Raw genomic sequence first — 27,722 nt, 5'->3', positions numbered from 1 at the left:
GAACAAGCAAAGAGAAACTGCATGGAAAAAGAAAACCAAGAAATTGAAAATTCGAAAGAAAAATAATGAAAGGAGAATAAGTCAAAAGTGTACTTGCCAAGAAATTGAGAGATAAAATAATATTGTTGCAAAACAGACGAAAGGTAGCCAGTGTAGCGGTTAATAGAGCACATAAAATCAGCCAACATAATTGCACAATCCAGGCTATGATCAGAAAAGCCCATACAGGACGACTTGACACACTTCTTGCTTGTAATGAGCTGCCCAGGGGAGCATGTGAAATCGCCACATGCTTATTAAAGAACACATTATCTGTCTGCCATAGAAGCAATGTCAATGAAATAATATTTTTTTCTGATACATGTGGAGGTCAAAATCGGAATCAGTACGTAACTGCGTCACTGTTGTATACCATATCGCAAGTACCAAACCTGAAAGTCATTAGCCACAACTTTCTACTTTCAGGCCAGTCCCAAATGGAATGCGATTCAGTCCATTCAACCATTGAACGTGCCAAAAAAGTAACGCCAGTGTATGTTCCATCCCAATGGTGTACTTTAATTTCTCTGGCAAGAAAATCACAGCCATATGTAACTATACCAATGAAATACAATCATGTAATGGACTTCAAAGACTTTGTAAAGAAACATTGTACAAATCTAAAAACATCAGTCACTGGACAAAGAATAAACTGGCTTAAGGTAAAGTGGATACAAGTGCGAAGGGACAATCAAAGATCAATATTTGTGAACTACAGCTTTGACGTCAACCAATTTCAGGAAATTCAAGTACAGAAAACAACAAGAAAACAGAAAGGTGTTCATAACACTTGGCCAACTTGTGAGTCAGATTAAAAGCGTTGTTACGACACAAAACTGCCAATATCAATTCAATAGAAAACTGACCTTGTTAATTTATGCTCAAAAGAAATCATTCCTGAGGAGTTTCATTCTTATTACGAGTCCTTACCGACGAGCAGTAAGGAAAAGGATTTTGTTCCTATGGAGTCAGATGAGGAAGATACTGATATCGAGTGAAGAATGTTGACATTGTGGATATTACGGGTGCTGTACATTTATGTCAAAAACTGAAATTTGCAAGATTAACTTTCAAAAATACTATTGTTTTTTAATCTCAACAATACTTTAATTGTTTAACTTTAGAGATGTGTCACATCTTAATAGATGTTTATACTTCACTGTTGTTAATAAAGTGTAATCATCATATTCACTTTCCAGTTTTGTGTGGTGCAAAAAGGTACCATATGTCATATGGTACCTTATTGTGCCTTTTTATAATACAATCTACATAAATAGTTCATGCAAAAAGGAGCCAAGTGTGCATATGGTACCTTTTTGCATTTTGTTTACCTTAATATTGAATTATGCAAAAAGGAACCATATGACATAATTGATCAATTATCGCTTATTGATAAATGTAACATGTTCAATTTTTGCAAGGATGAAGGTTGTAGTTATATCTAACCATATGCACAATTGCAGTCCTGAGTTGTATGTAGTAAATTAGATATTCACTTTCAAATCTTTAAACGCGTTTTTCTCAAAACTATGAAAATGTCACTTGGTACCTTTTTGCACCAATGGGGCGATTTGATACCTACAGAATTTTTTTTTGCTTGTAAAGATAAGTACGAGTCTATTCAACTTGAAATGTAGGTGAAAATGTGCTCTGGTCTTAAATTACTTCAAATCTGGGATACATAATAAGATTATTTAATTTAAAGTACACTATTGTACGAATATTAAGAAGAGCTGTGGTTTTAAAGTACTTGTACACGCCTGTAGATATAGAGTTTAAGGATGTGTCTGTATGCATACAGTCATTACTTGGCAGCATGAAGTATCAATGCAAAAATAGCGTCATTAACCAATAACCGTTTCTGACGAACTTCCTACATACCCAAACGCTTGACACCGTATAGAAAACTAAGTTTTCGTAGCTGATGATACATCCACAAGAAAATTGAAATGCAAATGGTACTACACAGTCTAAAGTATACCAATGGAAAGATCTAGGATCCCAAAAGGTGCCTGGTGCTGCTAAAGAAATGAGCAGTGTGGAAATTCGGAACAGACGATGACTTTTTCTGATTATGTGTTATATCAAGGGTATTTGTAAGTAAAATGTATTTAATTACAGGTGTAAGCACATGTGCTTCGTGAGTGTTGTTATCGAATACTTGACAAAATTAATTAAAGTTTGGAGGATATTTATCATTTCAATGTTGATGCCCTAAAGGGACAGGAGCGATGAACCAAAAATAGGAGCTGGGTGAAGCTACCTCCTATTTTGCTCTACGTTTTCCCTAAGTATTCCAAGTTTGTTAGAGCCTATACATTGTGAAATATGTTTTGTTATTATGAAACCGGTTAACGTCGAATAGACGCGATTTATATGGGTAATGATTTTAGATAGAAACGAACTGAGCAAATTACATGGCCCGGTCGGACCGACTAACGAATATGCAACGGAGAAAAAACGCACAAAAATGCAGATTTTGGTTATCCTGTGATTAAATTTACCTGCTCTGCCGCTCAAGACTCTCGCAAACGGTGTGTGAAGCGTAGGAAACACACAATGACCGCACAAGTACCGGTGCTATAACGGGAAAAAACGAACGTTTAACGGATATGTACCTGATAATTAACGGTCGGCTAACGGATATGAATGTGCGAGTAAAGGACTTCTACCGGATAAAACGGCAGTGTAATGCATTAGTACCGGACAAAACGTTCGCCCAACGTGAGAGAAATGGAAAAGTACCGAACACCAACGTACAACGTACAACGATGAAAAAGTAGGGCACATCCTCAGAATCATGTGGCAAAACTTCAGGTTCTGGCAGGTTAGGGTCTCCGTTCTCAGCTGCTGCCTTCAGGTCGGACTCGTTCCACAACTGTGCATCGGATGCAGCAACACGGCCTTCAATGTCAGCCCAGACGAACTTGTAGTCAAAATCCTACAGGGCTAGCAGGACAACGGTTAAGTACTTCTTGTAGTTAAACTACGTAGACCCGGATCTTGGTGGACATTTGCAGGCAATATGTTCGCCATCAATAGCACCAAGAGTATGGGGGATATTCCAGCTGTCCCTGAAGCCGTCCGCTATTCGCGTGCAATCGGCAGCTGTTGTTGGCAACGGCATCACCTCGTCAGCATACTCATCTATGACTGCTCTACAGACCTGACGCGTAAAAGATAACAGTATAATAAGCTAGCGTGGATTATAAGTGTATGACACATGTCGTAGATAATCCATGACTTTTAGCGAGTGGATGATAAGGTAAAAACATACTACTTCATAAAATGTGCTTATAACTGTGTGCATTTCAAGATATGCGCACAAGACAGTACTAATGACAATATACAATTTAGAAGGTTAGTGTTGTAGTGCGCGCACTCATCTATTTGCCTTTTATCCTATACCAATAACTTAACACAATGCAATTCATATAAACTGATGCTAGACGTAGACATTAAAATATATAAATATATTTAAATGACTAACAGAAGCCTTTTTAAAAATTTATTTTAACACTATAGTAAATTAAGCGGTACTTATTTTTAGCACGAGAAGAGAAATAGTGTTGTGGGGTACCCTCCAGCCGAATCGCATATCACGGTACCTTGAACCAGACACAAGATGCCGCAGCGCAATTGATAGCTTCATCCCTGGTTCAATTGGAAGTATGTAGTTGTTTCGCTGTTTCGTTATCCTTTGGCCCACTCGTGCGAGAATCTCATCAAACATCTCGGTTGGCACTCTCATGAAGTTGACAAATGCGAAATGGATCTCTTGAACAATGCTATACAAACTACCGGTACATGTACCGCTTGTAATTGATATATCACGTGTGTTATGTATCTTGAACACGGGTATACAAACTACTGGTGCACGTGGCGCTTGTCATAAATATCACGCAGGCGACATGGATCTCTTGAACAAGGTAACACCAACTACTGGTACACGTGACGCTTGATATATCGCGTATGTGACATGGATCTCTTGAACAAAGGTACGCCAACTAAAGGTACACGTGGCGCTTGATATTACTATCACACAGGCGACATCGATCTCTTGAACAAGGCTATATATGTACCGCGTGTAATTGATATAACACGTGTGTTATGTATCTTGAACACGGGTATACAAACTACTGGTAAACGTGGCGCTTGTCATTAATATCACGCAGGCGACATGGATCTCTTGGGCATGCGTATGTCAACTAACGGTACACGTGACGCTTGCCATGAACATCACGCAGGCGACATGGATCTCTTGGGCATGCGTATGTCAACTAACGGTACACTTGACGCTTGTCATGAACATCACGCAGGCGACAGTTGAGCATGCGTATGTCAACTAACGGTACACGTGACGCTTGCCATGAACATCACTCAGGCGAGATAGATCTCTTGGGCATGCGTATGTCAACCGCCGTTACAAGTGACGCTCGTCATTAAAATCAAAGTACTAGTACATGTACCGCTTGTAATTGATATCACACTTGCGTTATGTATCTTGAACATGGGTATACAACCTACTGGTACACGTGGCGCTTGTTATGTCACGCATGCGACATGGATCTCTTGAATATGCGTATATAAACCACCGGTACACGTGACGCTTGAATGATATCACGCATGCGATTGTTCACTTGAACATGACTATGCCAACTAAGGTACAATTGTCTCTTGTAATAGATATTACTTGAACATGGGTATGCGAACTATCGATATACGTGCCGCTTGTACTTGATATGGCACATGAATTTATGTAACATACGTATGCAACTACCGGTAAATGTACCGCTTGTAATCGTGTCACTAGTTATAACAATGTTTAACCGTATAGTAAATTTCATTGTCATTTTTAAAAACTAGATATGCCCGATACACCAGTCACTCGTGTCAACCTGTACACTTGAAGGAAAGTTGTCATTTGTATTGATATGGCTCCTTTGAGGTAAGAATAATAACACACTGTATGCATAATAGTTATATTGATCAAAAAGTGAAACAACACGATACAACCATACATCACATTACAAAAACTGTATACAAATACTTATTTGCAGTCAGGCCACAGGGCCATAGTACATACAGTTTAATTTCATAATTATATAAAATAACCTGAATAGTTAAAGAATACAAAGTCATATGATGCAACACGCATGCACTTTCGTAGAACAAATGCTGCTATACATTATAATACCACCAAAACAAGGATTACCTAATAATTAAATACCTATAACATGTAAGCATGCAAAATAGTAACAAACTTATAAAGTAACCTAAGAATCAGTTTTTTTTATCAGATATAAATAAACAATGCAATACAAGCATGCAGTATTAAAATGACAGCTAATTTGCATGATAATTACGTAGTTGTTATATATAAGCATGCACATACACACATTTTGCAATCAAAAATATGTGCTTGTAATTTTCATCGGCCATTAACATATTGAACAAACCAAACAGTTTCCATTTCATTCAACCACTGCGGAATAAACAAATCATATCTGTGTTATACAATGGGCACTGCATAAACACAGGGTACTCATCTTCTACATTATAAACATGTTGCATAAGACAAAATTTACAGTATCTATGATCACGTATATAACATACAACAAGAATATCAGTGAAACTGATGGATGCTTCCCGATGATGCGCTATGTCAATCTATGTGTTAATAACCACCTAAAAAAATCTATTATTAGCCTCGGTGACATTGACCCCAGTGACCTCATCAAAAGGTAGAGGTCCATGCAAGGTATCTACATGCCAAATATGAAAGAGATCGGTAAAGTATTGAAGGTGCTATGAGAAACTGTAACAAAAGTGTGACTGAAAAATCTATTATTAGCCTTGGTGACCTTGACCCCAGTGACCTCATCAAAAGGTAAAGGTCCATGCAAGGTACCTACATGCCAAATATGAAAGAGATCGGTAAAGTATTGAAGGTGCTATGGGAAACTAGTGAGGAAGGACAAACTGGCAACTATATGCTCCGCCGAAATTTTATTTCGGGGAGCATAACAATTAGGAAAAATATGAAAAACAACGAATTTCAAGAATAAATGCTACGACAGAATCAGGAACACTGATAATAAAATGGCTTTTGTAAGGTGCATGAAGACAGCAAAATGAATACTGCAAATCATACAAGTCACAGAACATTTTATTGACAATTTTTCATAAATGATTCAGCTATAAAGGTGCCATGATGACACTATATCGCTCATCTGACTGTTGCTTTTGTCTATAAACTTGAACTCTCTTCCTGGCCATTTAAAAGAAGTGTTCACTATGAGCAAATAAGGACAAATTTGCCTGTGAGTTGGGAATAGCATCTTTTGAAATTTACGAAGGAGGTCAACCAGACGATGTTTTATGCCAAATATATAAGCTTTCCTTTTGGTTGCCATCTCAACCAGATTTATGCATGGAATGCATTTCATTTAACAACTTTGAAAGAGGTTCATGCAAGAAAACTCGTGCCATGTTTCATTAAGATTGGCACAGAGGTTAGATGTTGTTTAAGTAAAAAATGTTGACCCATGACGGATCAAGACCATTCACAATAGCTCACACTGAGCACTTTATGCTCAGTTGAGATATAAACACAAAACAATTATTGCATAATAATACATAGTATGTGTTTACTCGCTCAGTCTTTAAATAGAAAAAAAGCATCAAAAGATGCAATAGTAAGTATTAAAAGTTGAGATGAACTTAAAATTATAGATCATTTAAGTATCACAAATTAAACTAACCCAGCTAAAGCAATTCTTATCTTTTTTTCATTTGATAACTTTTTCTTCTTATTCCATTCATTTAAAAAGAATTGTAGGTAAAAGCAAAAGTGTGACTTTGACATCTGACGGGCCGACCTTTTAATTGCACTGTATAAAGCTGTTAAATTGTTCACATATTTCAGAATTTACAGATTCAAAGCCTTGAAGTCTGCTAGCTGTAAAAGCACTAGAACATTTGTGGGAGTAGCCATGGAAAATGTCATGAAAAAAACGTACATTTTTATAGTATCCACTTTCTCTGTTTAGGCAATATTCTTGTAAATTACATGCAAGTCATAAAACACGTCTTGTGGAGGGGTTTCTAAATAGCTATAGAGTGATAATGCGGGATCTTTTCTTCCTTCTGCCCCAGTCATGTGAAAACCATAGCAATGTCCATGGTCTGCACAGAACCAAAGAAATAATGTTGATGTTCCTCGAGCAGAAGTTTGAACTTTAGAATAAAGCTTTTGACATTTTTCAAATTCTAAAGTCGCATCGTCATGGTCTATATTTCTTTTAACACAGCTATCATTGTCAATGGAAAACTTTCTTACACTTCTTAACTTTAACCCAGATTCATTAAAATAATAGGCCCTTCCAAACTTTTCAGGATTGTATGTGCCCAGTTGAGGTACAGGTGGTTCTGGTTCAGTAACTTGCAATGACATTGATTCATTAATTAGATATTGCAAAAATAATCTAATGTCATCGGGCAATATTTCATTGTTACTTATTAAAGACTCGCAAATTAAATCTCTTAGTTCAGGTGCAAACGAACGAGTTTCATTAACAATACTATTAAATCGATCATTTTCAATATTGGGGCTATTTAATAATAGTTGAATTTTGTAACAATATGCAGGGGGTACCAGGCTTGTAATGGACGCTGTTGTGGCTAGCATTTTTAAAACATTTGAATATGCAACTCGTTCATTATCACTCATTTGATAAAATCTTTCGAAGGAACCCAAAACTTCAGAGGGCAGTGCTTGTTTTAACAACTCGATACGGTCCAATAAATCCCTCTCTGGAATAATTTCATTCTCTTTAATTTCATTCAGTTCTTTCCGAGCAATGTAATCTAAAGTAGTTCGAAGGTTAATCATTTCTTGTTTGTCTATTCCATTCAAATTTTTCAAAAAACATCTATCCATTCTACGATGCAGCGTATTATTAATGCCCAAAGCCTGGTTTGTTTCTGTAATTTCCTCATAATTTGAATTCCGAAATCCAACCCCTACTTTTGTACCATCACAGCACAATCTCTTAGGACCATAACCACATACACCACAGGGTATACGGAAATCTATTTTCATGTTTGAAGCCCAACTGAACCAAAAATTTAAAAAAACTGTTTGATCCATAAACCTAGCCTTATTGTGGCGAGTTTTATACATCTCATTTTTAAACTGGCAGTAAGAGGAAAAAGTGCAACTAGAATTCATAACCATAGATACAAATTCCCACCCTATTTCATCTCCTGCTGCTGTATCCCTACTTAATACATGTATACAATCTAAGTCCCCTTCATCCCAAAGAATTCTGCATGGCTTACTAATTGAATTATAGCATTCACGTATATGAATGTCACATTTTACAGGTGCAAAATTTGTGTAAATAGTTAATGTTCTTTGTCTTTCGTGTATGGTCAGTCCATTTTCACTGTAATTATCGTCATCTTCTCGCTTGAGCCAACCGCTTCCACAGGGACAGGTATTGTCTGGAATAATACAGGTCCTTTTAGGCAGCCATCTGAACATCGAACAAGGTTAGAATCATTCCACTGATCACGTTTTATGATATTTTTCCTTAACTCATTATTGTCTTTAAGTCTGGGAGAATGTTTACTTCTACACTTAAAATTCCAAAGTCCAGATTCCTCATTGAAGTTATTGTATGCAGCAGTACTTAATGTAACCGAAACAGGCATTTCATTATCAATATTGTCATCAAATAACTGCTGTTCTTCATCATCATTGTTATCATTAGTTGTATGAATTAAATCTTCCCACATGTGAGTATATGATTTAAATAAGTTTAAGTGCCTACAAACCTTCGAATTTAGTAAAGTACTTATATTTCTCTTATAACTCTTTTGAGAACGGCATCTACCAGCAGTGCATGACACAGTGCATTTACCAAGCCTTTTGTTCATGCTAAAATGAACAAAAGCTGGATACTCGTCACCTTCTATTAAGAACAGAATATTTTCTAATTTCTGGTTTTCTAGATATTTCAACTATTTCCTGATTGTTAAAACACAAAGCCTTTTGAACAAAGTGTTGGATTCTTGACAATGATTCTGGACACTGTACATGGTCCGGTGCTAAACAAGGTAATACATGCAATTTAACAAACTTACAATGCATGCAAGTTACACAGTTATCTCCTGAAGAGTCTAAAACTAGAAATTCTTCGTTCCTAATATTAAATTCCTTCACATTAAGCAGAGTTTTGTATATTTTACATGTGCAGTCAAGATAGTCACCAGTTTCTTGACAAAACCTAGTAGTGAAAATAAAATCATTTGCTTTAAATGAACCATCCATTTCGCAGTAATCATTAAGGCAACAAACTAGATTGCCGCTGTCATCATGCATTTGTATAACTAAAGTGCCATGATCTAGAAGGGAACAACAGTAGTTTTTAAATATTGACAGGTTTCCGAAATGCTCAGAAATATCCGTTTCAGTGTCTTTATTAGAAATGCCAACTCTTTTCTCTAATTCTGATCTACAAATATTTATTGGCTTTAAATGCTTTATGGTCTTTCTTTTTTTCAAAACTGGTTCTGACGTTTCAACAGTGGTTTCATTGCATTCATTTAACTCTGGAAAATACTTCTTATAAAAGGAAAATAAGTTAACATAATCCTTTTTCAAAAAGAGCTGAATCGTTTTGTTTCTTAATGATGTACCCAAAGAAATGTTGCCTGATTCAACAAAATTAGATTCATAACGTGCTGATTTAACAAATAAATCTGGCTTTGCTTTGATGTTTCCAGACAAGCAATTCAAAACAAATGACTGATGTAGGAGAGTACCATTCACAACTGCTGGTACTGTTATTATATCTTTTGAACAACGACTTTTGGTCACAAGTTGATTTATTTTAAAGTCATAAACTAGTTTCAGTAAACTTTCATGCAAATCCTGCGGTTTCATTTTAAAAAACATCTTTTCAGGCTTGTCTACAGATGCTTTTGATTTGAATGGCGAAAAAAGTACTACGTTAGACAGTAGTTGAACACTATCACAATTTTCATTGTCATTCAGTTCATTTACATATGATGGCAAAATTTTATCAACACAATGACTAAATATTTTATCTGGGCGATTCCTTTTTATATTATGTTTATTTTCATCGATTTTCATTTGATTTATATCTTCCAATGTAATAACTTGATGCAACAAAACATTATCATCTGCAACATTAAAATGCTCCTTAAGGAAATATAAGTACTTCTGTTCCATGAATCCACTGTAAACTCCAGATTCAACATACCTTACATAATAAAATTCATTGTCTTCAATTTTATTTTTAAAAACTGAACATACAAAGGTTCCAGTTGTACAGTTGTTATGTGCAGATAATCTACAAGCTTCTTGTTCTAATTTAAAAAAAGATTGCTTCTTTGATGTAACAAAACCCTTTTCTGCTAAAGTTTTTAATACAAGATTTTGCAATTTTAAAGCATTTGAACAGTTTGTTAAATTTTCAATCAATATATCTGACCACAATTTATTGTCAACATTAAATTGAACATTCTCATTTGATTTTCTTCTTTTCCGCATTCCTTTGTTTAAAGTTGTTCCTGAGAAGTATGTATTGCACAACTCTGGTCTAGATGTAGAGACAAACACATTATTTTCATTATAACTAGCTACAGTATATATATCTTTAGGAGTAGGACTATAGTCAGCAGCAGTATTAAACTGTACAGTTGGACACTTTCCCTCATCATTTTCCCAGTTTTCACCTAAATATTTTCTTTTAAGTAAGAAGTTATTTTAATTTTTTCATAATCAGAAGGAAGACGTATACTTAGCAATTCCAGGTATTTGTAGTGTTCCTCTATTGTGTAATAACCCGTTGGAATGGAGAAATCTTCATCAAATAAGAGCAGCATCAGTTTGGACCTCTGAAATTTTTAATTCAATAATGACAAATAATTTTGTCTTTTTCAAATAAGGCATATAAGTGATTTTCATATACGATCTTTAAAAGTATTCAACTGAATCCTCTTATCTTCAAATGAGCGGGATCGCCAGACAAACTTCAACATTGCGACATATTTGAAACCAATTGAGAAACAATTTCATGGCCATATCTTGATTTGTTCATTTAGTATCAGCAGTATGTTCTAATCGAACAAAAGTGTTGACACTTAGAGATAAACAAACAATTGAACATCTGTAATAATGGTAGGAAATGAAAAACACATTGACTTGTTAGATATCAAATAAAATTTCGAGATAAATGAAAATGCTTTATATAACATGAACAAGACAATTTACCAGATGAAGTGGACACATATGCAGATCTGTTGTCTGTTCATTGATCTTCCCATCAGGTAGCGTGTTTTTCCATTCATCGATTGTTTTGAATATCTCGCTGTTCTGTGGGCACAAATATGTGAGCAGTGCAATCAAAAGTACTAAAACCTTAAAGGAATATCTCTTTGGAATGAATATGTTTTACATAAAAATGCATTTAAAAATGTACAATCGACAACTTTACAACACATTGCCAATTCTTTTCTCGTAACAGTTAAAAAAACACCAATTAACAATGATTAACACATCTGTACAGTTTATACTGAAAATATACAAATGATTACCTACATCATACAAATGTCTCAAAAGATGCAGCTCAAATCTTCTTACAGCTGAAAAACATTCATGGCAGTCTTCCCATTGGCATCTATTTGTTCCCTCTATGTGACATACTATATGGGCACTAAGTTCACCATAATTAATAAATTTCTTGAAGCATGATGTCCACTTGCAACTGAAAGTCTGTGGAAGTAAACATTTGTATTGTTATTAAATTGCTTAGTGAATATATAAGATATATACGAGTATAAAAACAAGCAATCATATGTTTTTTATTTTTAAATATACTACTATGGTAGTAGTATTTGAGAAAATGAAAACAACTATCAAAATGGATTAACATCATTTTTTTACATTAATTGACTACCTAAATTACAGAGGAAACAGAATGGATTAACATCATTTTTTACATTAATTGACTACCTAAATTACAGAGGAAACAAGAGATGTGTTTGTGAAACCCAATGCCCCCTACTGCGCTTTTATGCCGCACAGCAGCTATTTAAAAAAAAAAGACCTTTGACCTTGAAGGATGACCCTGACCTTTCAAAACTCAAAATGTGCAGCTCCATGAGATACACATACATGCCAAATATCAAGTGGCTATCTTCACTATTACAAAAGTTATGACCAAGGTTAAAGTTTTGGGACAGACAGACACACACAATGCCAACCAGACAGGCCAAAAACAATATACTTCGATCATTTGATCTTTGGGCATACAAATAGAAAATGGTCAATATATGAGATAATAATTTCAAACAAGCACCTTCCTCAAATTACCCTAACCACACATATAATATATATATATATATATTTATAGAACATTAACAAGGTTAAAATTCCTCTGCTTAAGGAACTTGCCCACTAATATTGTTTATTATAAGGCAGGAATATCTCACCGGTCCAGGGTTAAGTTCAACGTCATTTGAAAGAATAAGAAGAAGCTGTGAAGTGTCTACATCTTGTTGGGGCGTCTCGTCAGTGTCTCGTTGGAAAAAGAAGTGGGATGGCACATTGACTTGATCTTCATTTGCGGCATTGTCATCTTGTTGGGGCGTCTCTTCAGTGTCTCGGTGGCAATGGATGTTGGATGGCACGTTGATTTCATCTTCCTATAATAGAATAACCCTTCCTTTAATACAATACTTACTAGAAAAACAAGACTATTGCTAAGCAATGTATGTCCCCTACAGGCTCCACCATTATCAGATTTTTTTCATTATATATATTTGTTGCCATAGCAACCAGAAATTTTGACGTAGGAACAAAATGAAATGACGTACATAATGTCCATATTGCCATATATCCATGTTTCAAGAAAAAATATGAAGAACTTTTAAAGCTATCGCAGGATCCAGAAAAAGTGACAGACTCACAGAGCGCAAACCATAAGTTCCCTCAGGTTAAACTGTTAGGGGAGAAAAAGTATTATATTTTTTCATTCAAAAACATAGAGTATATTTACATAACATAAAGCTATACAACAATATGTGTTCCATTTAAAAACCTGATTGTAAAGTGTGTCAGGCCTATCAACTTTCCACGATGAATGCTTCCTTATAAAATGGTCGAGCATGGCATCTTCCGATGAACAGCACACCCTGCAGTTTGGGCAATTGTAGCAAGGGACCTAAAAAATACCACTCAGCCTGAGGATTCTAAAATCGCATCTAAGTAATATTTGTGAAAAACTCATGGAAATTGAAACAAAACAAAAACATGTACCACAATTGGTTCATACTTTAGAACATCTTTACATTATAATGAATTCAATACAGGCCCAGGACTGGTCCTGAAAAGCTTGCACATGGAAGACTTACATACACCAAAACCCCGCTTAACAGGTTATTGGTGATAATCAATTATACCTGAATTGTAAGAATACCAACTATTTAGACTAATTTTATAAGGTCCTTTGTGTCGTCTTTAAAGCTTGGTTTTACTGTATTTGTAGAACATCTAAATGACCATACATGAAAGGATGAATGTGTGTTTTAAAGGATCTTCTTGAACAAGTTTTGTTTATCTGACAAGAAAGAATACTTTCTGTCATTGATTTACCTGTTTGTTCTTCTTTTTCGTCATGGTAGGTTTCTCCCTTTTAACCTTACCAGTCTTGACTTCCATCTTCTTGCGTTTCTGAAAAGTTATTATGCTATCAGTCCATATTACCAGTACAAATGCTACAAATTACTACCGGTTATATAATTTGAAAAGCGTATACCTTTGGAGATGATTTGAAATAATGTGAATACATCCCTTTCATTAAATTCATTCTTTTAATGAAAACATAAAATTTGTTTATAGCATTGTGCCATGCTATCAGATCAATTGGCATGCTACATATATATAGTGTCATATAAGCAGGGCAATCATTGTCTTTCATGCTTGAACCAATTATTACTATATTATGATACATAAAAATAGGACACAGATGAATCAAACACACATTCTGCTGATTTATATTAAAATCAAGTAATGAAAATACCTATGAAAGAAATATTTATGTCACTTGTCAAGATGGAAAGTGTTAAAAAGTATGGAGCATATTGTCATAAAATTAGTACCAAGCATAAGCCATTCAACTTGTATGCAGGCAGGAAAACAGCCACATCTTCAGTAATGTCAAGGTAAACAAATCCACTGCAGCATGACCTTTAATGCATGACGAAAAAACAGGATCATTAATGCAGTGTCTGTGAATGCACAATCATGTAAAATTAATATTCATTCAGGCTAAAAATTGCCATCCAGTAAAAAAGGGAAACTATGTCTAAACTATATTTTTGTTGTCCCGGACAATATTGGACGACCACTAAATCCAATGACAGTCAATATAAAACTAACAAAACGATTAAACCTATTTGACATGAAACTAACAAGAGAGTTACTGCAGTAATAGCATTCATGCAGCAAGTTTTAATATAAAACAAGAGCATCGCATAACGGGTGCTACGCTTGGCTGCGAAAGCTTGTCAGATTTTTTTTTAAAGGTCACAGTGACCTTGACCTTTGACCTAGTGACCCAAAATGGGTGTGGTGTGTAGAACTCATCAAGGTGCATATACATATGAAGTTTCAAAGTTGAAGGTGGAAGCACTTTGATTTTAGAGCCAATGATAAGGTTTTAGCATGACGCCGGCGGACGACGAGCAGGCTATGACAATACCTAGGGTTTTCTCCGAAAACAGCCTCGCTAATAAATATTGTTCGGGTGTCTAAAAATAAAGCAACAATGAGTGCCTTATGTTGGCATATGTTTATGTTGTATGTAATTTCATTAAGAACGGTGATTTTTATGTAACTAGTTAAGAATGCATTACATTTATGTATATATAGGTTAACAACAGCTGTCACCATAGGATGACTTATGCCCCCTATAAACGCTTGATAGAAGTTGAGCTTTTTTCGAAACCTAAACGCAGACCCTAAGTTCAAGGTCAAGGTCACAGGGGTAAAAATTTGTGTGCGCATGGTAAGGCTTTGTTCATATACACATGCATGCCAAATATGAAGTTGCTATCTGAAGCGACATAGAAGTTATGAGCATTTTTCGAAACCTAAACGTAAAGTGTCACAGACAGATCACTATATGCCCTCCTTCGGCGGCATAAAAAGATGTGCCAGAAATTAATGACTTAAAGGATATAATACATGTAAATGTTAACAAATAGATTTTTTCAACGAAAGCAAAAAAAAAACAAAACAAAATGCACCAAACAAGCTTCCTATTCCTTGATAACATGTATAAATCTGCATTTATTTACTGTGCTTTCCCTATCGGTATTTTATGGCTATTTATTTCACACAGATTTCACTACCAGTAACATGATGATGAATAAAAACAAGAGCACCGCATAGCAGGTGCCAACGCTCGGCTGCAGGTGCAGTTTATTTTTTTTAAGAGTTCACAGTGATCTTGACCTTTGACCTAGTGACACAAAAAAGGGTGTGGCATGTATAACTCATCAAGGTGCAGCTACATATGAAGTTTCAAAGTTATAGGTGGAAGCACATAAAACATTGTGGCATTTCTTTTCCAACTGAAACAATTAACAAATGCATGTACATGCAAACAAAAAAGTCAACAATAACAAATGCACCAATCAAGCTTTATATACCTTGTGTGGCATTTCTTTGCCAACTGAAACAATTTACACATGCATGTACAGACATGGCATAAGTGCAAAACCTCATCCACCAAAGTTGACCATTTTGAAAAATAACAACAATTATATAATAATATGCAGAATACAACAGAAAGGAAATATGTCCTCAAAATAATAACACTAATATGGTCTTTACTTATATTTTACTTTCAAAATAAGTTTGGTTGTTGTTGTTTTTTTTCAACAAAAAAACCCCTAGTTTTAAGAACCAGTAGGACATTTCCACAATGAAACAGTGAGGGTTATCTGAAATTAACGGTATTTTTTACCTTCTTTCCATATCTTTTGGTATTTCTGGTTGCAGACCTCTTAGCTCTGGCTGTGACAACCTGAGAATGAATTGTGTGTGTGAAAATATGGAAAACAAAATTATATAAACTAACTAGTTTATCTTTTATACAATTACAGAATGTTATGTTCTGATATAACTGAATGGTTATGACATCAACTCTGTGGTCTGGCTTTCACACAAAGACATCTGTTGAACTTTTTATGTTTACCACTTAATGACAAACAATGCCTTAGATGATTAAAGGCATTGCTTTAGAAGTATATGACCTGCAGTCCAACTATTGCCTTACAGCTACCAATAATGAAGGGCATTTATTATTATGGTGCTGATCAGGGGCAAAAAGGCGAGGCTAAAAAGAGACATGACAGGGTGCCCAGCTTAACGGCTCTAGACATAACATTAATTTATAGGCTGTAACAAGCCATATGAGCAATCAATACTGGATTGCAATCACTTTATAAATGTTCATTAAAAATGATGAAATATCTGTACGATTAAATGCATAGAAAAGTTACCGTTATTTTATGTGTCTGAGACTTAATGTCCCTGGGAACTGGTACTTCACTTGCATCCACCTTGTCTTGAATCTCTGGTTGAGCTCCCTACAATTTATTTAACCATAATACAGGTATTATACATTTTTTTAAACGGCTTATTTTATTCAAAAATATAAACATTACAGCAAAATCAAACTGTTATGAATATTTGTAGGTGGAAGCGCTTTGATTTTAGAGCCAATGTTAAGGTTTTAGCCTGATGCGGAATTGCAGTTTTGTGCATAAATCACATTTGCTTATGGCTCATAAATGCAGTCCACTTTGTTGTAGCACTAAACTCACAGTCTGCACAATATCCGAAAAGAGTGCTATGGTGCTGTCATGCTCCTGAACCGGTACTTCCGTGGCTGAGAGAGCTGGCCATTCTGTAGGATCTTGAACAGCAGCCTCCACACACAGCTGGTTTGGCAGGTCGTCCTGTATGGATGCTAAACACCTCCTAGCCCCTTCAGCACTCAGATGTAGTCCATCATGGGTCAAGTACAGGGACTTCTTAAAATTAAATTTTGATTATAGATAGTTACCGTACCAATTTGTTTTAAACATAACTAAGATATTAAAGCAGCAAATTCAATGAACTGGTTTCCCTCAACGAATGAAAAAATATTTTAGTTTCAATCAATTAGAGTGTACAACTCTGAACTGACCAAAATGATCATCCTGACGAAACTTATGCAAGAACTACTAAAGAAATGATAATACATGTTTATTTTTTAATTTCATTAACTTCCAGATTACAGCACAAACAGATATCTTTAATTATGGGGCTTTACGTCTAGAGCTGAAACCAACAAAACGTGCAAGTGTACCACCTCAAAGTAATATATCTATTTTAAAATTCATGATATTTCATGTAAAAGTTATTAAGAAACCAGTAATTGCAACAAAACTGCTCAATGAGTCAATTTTCACTAATTAAGGGGGCATATCTCTTGAGCAAAGAAGGATGTCTGAACAGAATTTGGGATTGGTCCACCGCAGTATAATGATGCATATATTTATTTAAAGTTTCATGATGATGAAATTCCATGCAACAGTTGCTGAGAAACTTCCTATTTCACTCTAGATCTTTCCCTATACCTGTTTAGTTGCTCCATAGTCCATGTATCTCACAGAAGGCACATGGTGACTCAGTTCCCACAGCATGCTGTTTGCGCTCCTTATCCACTGGCAGTAGTTCCTCAACTGTGCCCCTGAGAGTGGCCATCGGGGAAACATTCTCACATCAAAATCGCGTGGAAGAATCTCGCAAAGCACCAAGTGTATTTCAGTGCACACACTGAATACAACATCAAGGATCTCTGTCACACAACTAAAAATAACAAGCAAATTCATTGAATTGATATACCCTGCCAATATGCTTCTGGACACAAAAGTGTTATATTTGACACTAAAGAAGCATTTTTTAAGAAACAAAGGGCCATAACTCTGCTATTAACAGATGGTGTACGATGCCATTGGGCGTGCATCATACTCTTATCCATATATATACTCATACCAAGCTTCAATGAAATTCGCCAAAGCACTTCCAAGATATGGCTCCGGACACAAAAGTTCTGGACGGACAGATGGAAAGACGGACGGACAGACAACCCCAAAACAATATCCCTCCTCCTATGGCGAGGGATAATAAGAAAATGGTATTAGTTGCTCATTGTATTATCTTCCCATCACAAACAATTATTAACAAGAGATGTGTTCGTCAGAAACACAATGCCCCCTATTGCGCCGCTTTGTGGTTTTTTTTTACCTTTGACCTTGAAGGATGACCTTGAACTTCCACCACTCAAAATGTGCAGCTTCATGAGATACACGTGCACACCAAATATCAAGTTGCTATCTTCAATATTGAAAAAGTTATGGCCAATGTTAAAGTTTTCGGACGGACAGACGTCATATATTTGACATTTGACCTTGAAGGATGACCTTGACCTTTCACCACTCAAAATGTTCAGCTCCATGAGGTACACACGCATGCCAAATATCAAGTTTCTATCTTCAATATTGCAAAAGTTATGGCCAACGTTGAAGGTTTTTTTTCCCGACGGACGGACAGACTGAGACACATACTGACTTCTATGTGCCACCCTACTGGGGGCATAAAAAGTTACAAACAACTACAAAAATATTTGAGAAACTAACTTAACTAATTTATTTCATTAAAATGCCAATCCAAAAAAATCTAATAAGAAAGTTGATCAAGCTCATTTTTATTCATGCTGCTAAGCTGTTCAGTGGCGGATCCAGGGTTTCTAGTTAGGGGGTTGGTGTGGACATTCAATAATACAGGCCAATGTAAAAGCATAATGGTGTAGAGAATGTGGTGTCCGCCTAGTGATAGGGAGTTAGGAGGTTCTCATTATCTTCTCCATAAACACCAAGTTCTGGTTCTTCCCAGGAACAGACTCGAGTGTCTCAATAAGCATAGTGCGTTCGCTGCAATAAAGCTAAGGTAAATAGGTTAAATAAAAACTAAAACTGAAAAATTACTGTTCAACATACCGGTAGAAATCGCTATCCTTGCAGCAAACATCGTTAGAGCCAAGATGCAGGTACAGTATGTCGTAACAACCTGACATCAGCTCTTGATGCAGCAGCTTTCTAAAGCCCTTCCGGTCAGACACATACTTTGCACCTGCATAGTAAAATAAGATCTTCCATTTGGAATTGGTTTTCATTTGCAATAATTTTTCTTGAGTTGTCATTTGTTATTGAATATTATGTAAAATAGTCATCATTGCTATGTTCGAGACAAGCAAGCTTATCTTTGTTAATATTTATCTAACTTGTTCTATGTTGCGTCAAATTTCAGGATTTGCAATCTTTTTTCCCATTTTGGTTACAGCAGAAAGGGTATTTTTCTTGATTACATAATACATGTTTTATCAGTGTAATAATATACATGACGTGTACATGTAAATACCATGAAACTGTCAGGGTAAAATATCTTTTTGGGTATTAAAGCAGTATTCAGTGGAGTTTTAAGCATTTCTTAAAAAACAAGAGATGCGTTTGTTGGAAACACAATGCCCCCTATTGCACCGCTTTGAAGCCATCTACATGTATTCAAACTTTGACCTTGAAGGATGACCTTGACCTTTCACCACTCAAAAATGTGCAGCTCCATGAGATACACATGCATGCCAAATATCTAGTTGCTATCAAGGATGACCTTGACCTTTCATCACTCAAGATGTGCAGCTCCATGAGATATACATGCATGCCAAATATCAAGTTGCTATCTTCAATATTTAAAAAGTTATGGCCAATGTTAAAATTTTCAGACAGATGGAATATTTGACATTTGACCTTGAAGAATGACGTTGATTTTCACCTTTGACCACTCAAAATATTCAGCTACAAGAGATACACATGCATAATTTTTTTTCAAGTTGCTATCTTCAATATTTAAAAAGTTATGGCCAATGTTAAAGTTTTCGGACAGACGGAATATTTGACATTTGACCTTGACCTTTCATCACTCAAAATGTTCAGCTCCAGGAGATACCCATGCATGCCAAATATCAAGTTGCTATCATCAATAGTGAACAAGTTATGGCCAATGTTAAAGTTTTCGGATGGACGGACAGATGCCATATATTAGACATTTGACCTTCACCTTTCACCACTCAAAATGTTCAGCTCCAGGAGATACACATACATGCCAAATATCAAATTGATATCATCAATAGTGAAAAAGTTATGGCCAATGTTAAAGTTTTCGGACGGATGGACAGATGCCATATATAAGACATTTGACCTTGAAGGATGACCTTGACCTTCACCTTTCACCACTCAAAATGTGCAGCTCAATGAGATGCACATGCATGCCAAATATCACGGTGCTATGTTAAATATTGAAAAAGTTATGACCATTAAAGTGTTCGGACGGATGGACAGACAGACTGACAGTTCAACTGCTATATGCCATCTTACCGGGGGCATAAAAACAATTATTTGGTACACAAAGCTTCAAATAAATATTAAAATTAGCAACCTTTTTTCCAAAGGCAGCAACAAACACAGCAGGGCTAGATTGAACTTTACCGGTACGCAGTTGTTTACAACCATCGACAAAGCGGGGGTTTGGGGGCGACAGCCCCCGATACTAAAGAAATATATAGGATAATAAGGCGTTGCGTAAGTTGTTATTTGTTAGGTGTTAAGGGTTAGAGTACGCTGTTTGATGTTAAGTGTTGCGTATTGGTAAAGTTCAATCGTCCCCACTGCAGTATAAGACAGTAGCTAAAATAATTATGCCAACGCAAAAATCATCAAAAGACTATGGCGGCAATTTATATCGACTATATATTATAAGACAGTAAAAGGGATAATATAAAGCAGCATGCCACAGAAACATGTTGGGTCTCACACTCAACTATAAACAGTTAAAAATTATTCACCAGATACGGGCAGAAAGTCAATCCTTGCATTTGGAGGACACGCAGACTTCAAACGATGGACATTGGAATCCCCGGTGTCGCGTGAGAATTGACCAGTCGCCAACTCCGCCCACATTTTGTCGATCAGCCAATCAGATATCGATTTTTCACACACCCCTCAGCAACGCTTATCTGGCCGCCATTTTGTCCGACAAACAAAGCGTGTTGTACATATGGAATGGACGTAATTTTTAAGAGTTTACACAGATTTTATATTAAATGCATGATCATTACTGTTCGATCATTATTCAAAATTGTAGGTGCTATACATACTTTATAAAAGGTTATTATTTTATCTTTATTTCTTGAACATATGAACGAGTAATGAGAAAACAAACACAATAAATAGTTTAACCACACCAGGTGTGTGTTCTATAAAACGTGTTATACCGTTTGATGCACAATATTATTAAGCAGTTTGGGCAACGTAATAATTGCCACACGTGCTTATTAATCTCAGCGTAATTGTCGATGATTAATAAATAACAGTATGTTGCGTGGATCTCAGAATGAAGGAACATTAAGGCATTGTAAGGTACTGTACACAAGAAAAGAAAACTTTTTGATTACTTAAATGATTTCCAATTATATATTTATTTTCTGTGGAGCATAAACAAGGGAAATCATTATAAATTGTTTACTTAAATATTGTTTTAACTAAAGTAAAAACAACAAAAAGGTGATTTCAACGCGGCTTAGCCAGCTTAAAGCGACTTCAAGTGTAAAATGTACGGCTTATAATACAACAACAACATTTCTTATACAACATATATTGATACGGGGAGAAATGTGAAAATTGCAATTAACATATAAGGGCCATCTTGTAATAAGTAAGCAAATGCATAATATGCTAAATGTATTCAATTCGAATGTTCGTGAACAGCACCGTAATACCAACACTTCATTTTTTGATAGTGAAATGTAACAGGTTCGCATTAAAAATAAATGAAATAAAATGCATATTAGACTATTTGTTAATGAAACCACGAAATTAGGCCTGTATTAAATTATGGTTACAATCAAAATTTAATTTATATCTAAAAAAAAATCGGTGTCTTTTTAAAAATAACACAATAAAACAAAAATCTAAACATTTTTAATAAACAAAAAACCCATCATGATATGGATATGCCATTACCATTTAATAAAAATATTTTCAAAATTATTTATGAATAGCCACCGGGTTTACTGTCAGACGGTTGAATACAAGTTCAAAATCAATATGAAATAAATGCTCATTTTTACAACGGATTTTTCATCAACTCCCTATATAATATGTATAAGAATCGTTTCTGATAGTCAGTCTGCCGTTTACTCATTTAATTTGATAACGCCATTTCTCTCTAAAGTTTTTATGATTGTATTAACGTTTTACAAAGCAGTTTAGTTTAGTGTGCGGCTTTAATAATTTATATTATAGAAAATAGCATAATACATCATTACAAATATAGAATTTCCCTCACGTAATCCGCTATAATTGCGATCTGCTTGTCGGAGTTTTCTAATCACTAGACCACGTGACTATGTGGGCGGAGCGATCGATAATTTGGCGACTGGTCAATTGCAAGACCGTGAGGCAGTTAAGATATACAGGAAGACAACAGGTTTTGCGCATGCGCAGTATGATATAAACATGTTCGTGAGGAATGCAAGACCGTATCCTTGTATTATATCAACGATTCTTACCCTATTTTATGATTATTGCAAATGGTGAATAATTTAGATGCGGAAAGTACACTCAAAACCCCCGAACAAGATCGTCACGATTTGTACTCGTTAGTTTTCTTATTGCGTGAACACAAAAAATAACATTGTTATTATAATGTAAGCAGATTGATTCGGCCCCAAGCTGTTTCGGTTATTTAGTTGGGTATATAATCTGGGTCATTTATTATTAAAGCTTATTATAACTACCTAGTTTTAGTTTCAAATAGTCGTTGTGATGCGTCGTTTTACTTGGTATTCCAAGATGTTCACATGCAGGCGTGTTGTTTATTTTGCAAATGTTCAGACAGAATTTGTTAAAAAATGTCAACATTAACTACTAGGATTGCTTAAAAACATACATATTTAAAAAAAAAAATGAAAATCAATGTGAGACAGACTCCCAGTATAGGCGCAGTGTGTCAATGCCCTAGAGAAGCTTTGCAGTTAAAGTGAAGAAAAAGAAAGATTCAAATATTTTAAGCATAGGCAGACATATGACTATGGGAATAGTATTGTACTGTAACACACTGACAATTTTTATTATGTCATCCAGTGTGGTCAGTTTCTGATATTAGAGCGAGCCAGAAAACTGGGCCTACCCAAACTAAGTTGTTGCTGGCATTTTGTATATTACGTATTTTTCAGTGAAAAAATAATAACTAATTTAAATATAAATGTATTTTAGAACTTTAAAACAAATTATGCAGCAGTAAATGACTAGGTATATGTAAATCTCTACAAAAGATGACAACGTATTGCACAATCATTCTAAAAATGAATTGACTAATTAAAACCTTATATTAGTTTTTTGTGGCAGTTGTTTGTTTTTGTTGTTTTTTAATAATGTTTATACAAGGAATGGTTGAAAGTATGTCAACATTCTTCCATCAGGGATAAAACTTTCTTATAACTGATAATAATAATTATTATTATAAATGATTGTTAGTATGGTTATGATATTATGTATAAGCCATAATCTGTATTGTCAGTATCTTTGATAAAATTGTTATTCTAGTGTTATTATTAATGAGAGTGAATCAATCTCAATGCAGAGTTGTTCCTTGCTCTCACATACTCCTCTGCAACGGGGTCAGCATCTATTAGAACAAGAACCGTGTTTAAACCGAACAAACATATTCAAAGTATATTTAATTGCACATTGAGGATAGAAAACATTTTACAATGAAATACCACCACCCATGATTATAGGGAAACTTTGACCCCTTCATTTATGTCCAATCATTATCTGATCTACATGTAACAGGAAATTCCTCCCCTGAATTATTTATTATGTTGTACTTGTATTGAACAGGTTTGATACTAGCCAATGTATACAATGTATCTTTATTCAGAATTGTTCTCAGACAGAGATATTAAAGCAATTTATTTTCTTATAAGATTCATATTATTATATTGGGGTTTTAGTTAATAATATTGATAGTTTTAGTATATTGATATTTCATTTTTTGTATTCAAACAAAAATGACTTAATTTTTAATAATGGAAAATATATATGAACCATGCAAAATCATACAAAAATGAACTTAAGCTGTAATGTGTTGCAGATTCACAGAGGCGTGTAATGTGATGTTGTTATGTTGTGTAAGATAGATCCTGTAAAAATATTCTTCATGGAATTTGTAAATAATACCACAGATAAAATATTGTTGAAGGTAAATAGTCTGCAAGTTGCTCATTTTCCTCTAACATGCCCTTGTATTTCAAGGAAGAATACTTTCCAGGCCAGAGGAAAGAGGTTTGGGTTCATATCCCAACAGGGGCTTCAGGGGACATGCATTTTGGGACAAATAATTTTATTTGCTTAACTTTATCCTTAAACTCAACCAAAGCATCATGCAAATGCATTGGCAATAATCTTTGATAATGCATAAATGAAAAGACATAAAACTTATGAATTGAAATCATTTTAGCTCCACTATTATATATGAAATATATATAGTGGAGCTATCCTACTCACCCCGGTGTCGGCGTTAGCATAAGCGATAGCGTGCAAATGTTAAAGTTTGCGTACCACCCCAATTATTTCCCATGTCCCTTTACATACTGCTTTAATATTTTGCATACTTCTTGACCAACATGACCCCAACCTATAAACAAGAGCAGAACACTGTATCAAGCATTTTGTAAGAATTATGGTCCTTTTTCACTTATAATATGCATATTATTTATAAATCTATGTAAAAGTTTGCGTACCACCTCAATATTTTTCTATGTCCCTTGACATATTGCTTTAACATTTTGCATACTTCTTTACCAACATGATCTCAATCTATAAACAAGAGTAGACAACTCTATCAAGCATTTTGACAGAATTATGGCCCCTTTATACTTAAATAATTGAACATTTGGTTAAGTTTTGTGTTTTGGTCCATTTTACTCCTAAAGTAGCATAGCTATTGCTTTCAAAATTTGAAAACTCGCTAACTATCATAAGGGGACTGTACAGGGCAAGTTGCATAACTCTGGTTGGCTTTTTAATGGACTTATTGCCCTTTTTTGTCTCAGTAACTTTGAATATTTTGTTAAAGTTTGTGTTTAGATCCACTTTACTTCTAAAGTATCAAGGCTATTGCTTTCAAACTTCCAATACTTTCTTACTATCATGATGGAACTGTACCTGGTAATGAGACCTTGACTTTTGAATGACCTTGACTCTCAAGGTCAAATTAATAAATTTGCTTATATTGCCTTAACTTCTTTATCTATGATCAAGGTACCTGTAGCAGACCTGAGCCCCCCCTCCTGGACGCTTGGACCAATTGATGTTGACCTATCACTCTCTAATAAAATAACGAAAACTGACTTGCCACAACTCATCAAGTCAGAAGCTCTCTCCCTTATAGATAATTTGTATGCTGAGCATCTAAAAATCTACACTGACGGCTCCAAATGCCCTAACTCTGGTTTGGTAGCCAACTCTTTTGTAATTCCCTAAAAAAATATTACTAAAACGCACAGGCTCAGCAACAATCTCTCTATTTTTACAGCAGAACGTTTGGCAATTTTTAAATACTCTTTGTGCTGATTATTGCTTAATAAACCTACTAAAACTGCTATTTTATCAGACTCAATGTCATCTCTTGAGTCTATAAAAAACAGAAAAAGCAGATCTAGGTCTGACATTTAAGCTAACATTTTGGAACTTCATCAACAGTGCCTAGATAAATCTTTAAAGGTCACATAAGTATGGTGTCCAGCACATGTCAACATCAGCGGGAATGAGCAGGCCGACAGGGGGAAAAAGGAGGGCCTCTTGAGGGGGGCCGTAGATGCTGGGGAACTCCTGGCACCTACTGAGATCTACTCCCTGACAAAGAAATTTGTAGTGGGTGAGTGGAATCTCCGGACCGACAATTTGTCTTCCCGTCGACATACTTTTACCAGAACCGCGAAAACCCTCAGGCCGCCTGACAGATACTCAGCAAAGTATGTCCTCTGTATAGACCCCGCATGTTCTAGGTGCCAGGAACTGCACTTCTCAAGGGTAATACATATCAGCTGGTCAAGCCAAATATATGACACAACCACAACCAATTTCATGATTTTAGACAATTACTTGGTCTTGCTCTTCTCACGGGCAAAACATAACAGCTGTTAAAGCCAATTATATAAGACACAACCACCACCAACATCATTATTTCTAACATATACTTGGTCGTGCACTTCTCACGGGCAATACATATCAGCTGGTCAAGCCAAAAATAACACACAATCACCACCAACATCTTTATTTCAAACAAATACTTGGTCTTGCACTTCACACGGCCATACATATCAGCTGGTCCAGCCTAAGATAAGACACCATCAACACCAATATAATTATTTGAAACAAATACTTGGTCTTGCACTTCTCACAGGCCATACATATGAGCTGGTCAAGCCAAATATAAGACACAACCACAACCAATTTCATGATTTTAGACAATGACTTGGTCTTGCACTTCTCATGGGCAAAACATATCAGCTGGTCAAGCCAAAAATAAGACACCAACACCACTAACATCATTATTTCAAACAAATACTTGGTCTTGCACTCCTCATGGGCCATACCTATCAGCTGGTCAAGCCAAATATAAGAAACAACCACAACTAATTTCATGATTTTAGACAATTACCTGGTCTTGAGCTTCTCATGGCGAATACGTATTAGCTGTTCAAGCCTCACATAAGAGTAAAAAGACACAACCTCAATCTACATCATGATTTTATTAATTACTTGGTCTTGTACTTTTCATGGGTAATACATATCTGATGTCCAAGCCAAATATAAGACACGGCTGCCACCAACATCATTATCAGACAATTAGTTGGTCTGGCACATTTCTAATGAAAGTAAGTAACAGTTGGTCAAGCACAATTTAATACAAAACCACCATCATCCGTAATTCAGGCAATAACTTTGTCTCTCACTTCTGATCCACTATAGGTATCAGCAGGTCAAGCCAAATATAAGTCACAACCACAACCAACATAACTTTATTTCAGACAATTACTTGGTCTTAAACTTTTCGGGGGGGGGGGGGCAATTTGTATCAGCTAAGTCAAGCCAAATATAAAACAGAACCACCAGCATCAATATGTCAGACAAATAATTGGTCTTGCATTTCTCACTGGCAATTCCTATCAGATGGTCAAGCCAAAGATAAGACACATTACCCATGCCAACATCATTTTTCCAGCCAATTACTTGGTATTGCACTTCTCACTGGCAATAAGTATAAGATAATTATGGCAAATTAAGACAAAACCACCACCAATTTTATTTTTTTAGACAAATGATTGTTCTTGCACTTCTCACGTGCAATAAGTATTAGCTTTTTTAAGCCAAATATAAGACACAACCACCACCAATATCATTATTTCAGACAA

The 27,722-nt window shown here is 35.4% G+C and overlaps 2 protein-coding genes across 3 annotated transcripts in view; both read right to left on the bottom strand.

The window, feature by feature from the left end:
* LOC127848640 (receptor-binding cancer antigen expressed on SiSo cells-like) overlaps positions 1-27,722 on the bottom strand; it is a 360,763-nt gene that overhangs the window by 229,788 nt on the left and 103,253 nt on the right. The gene's annotated exons all lie outside the window — the stretch shown is intronic.
* On the bottom strand, positions 10,800-21,157 carry LOC127848631 (uncharacterized). Its single transcript, XM_052381207.1, has 14 exons — positions 21,087-21,157; positions 19,186-19,318; positions 17,764-17,995; positions 16,966-17,175; positions 16,642-16,728; positions 16,104-16,163; positions 15,787-15,809; positions 14,233-14,320; positions 13,727-13,804; positions 13,173-13,295; positions 12,565-12,777; positions 11,672-11,845; positions 11,345-11,446; positions 10,800-10,968 (listed from the first exon to the last, which is right to left on the bottom strand). The coding sequence occupies exons 2-14, from the start codon at positions 19,260-19,262 to the stop codon at positions 10,807-10,809; spliced, it is 1,629 nt and encodes a 542-aa protein (XP_052237167.1). The 5' UTR covers positions 19,263-19,318; positions 21,087-21,157; the 3' UTR covers positions 10,800-10,806.

The sequence above is a fragment of the Dreissena polymorpha genome, chromosome 10 (assembly GCF_020536995.1).
Source record: "Dreissena polymorpha isolate Duluth1 chromosome 10, UMN_Dpol_1.0, whole genome shotgun sequence".
In the NCBI taxonomy this organism is placed as follows: domain Eukaryota; kingdom Metazoa; phylum Mollusca; class Bivalvia; order Myida; family Dreissenidae; genus Dreissena; species Dreissena polymorpha.
Note: the sequence above shows the minus strand (reverse complement) of the source record. Positions and strands in the feature narration are given on the sequence as shown.

Coding starts and splice junctions, on each gene's coding strand:
- LOC127848631 (XM_052381207.1), bottom strand. CDS start 19,262: ATGTCAGGTTGTTACGACATACTGTACCTGCATCTTGGCTCTAACGAT. Junction 16,164..16,641: donor CTCAGACACATAAAATAACG/GTAACTTTTCTA, acceptor ATTCATTCTCAG/GTTGTCACAGCCAGAGCTAA. Junction 14,321..15,786: donor GCAAAGAAATGCCACACAAG/GTATATAAAGCT, acceptor CATGCATTAAAG/GTCATGCTGCAGTGGATTTG.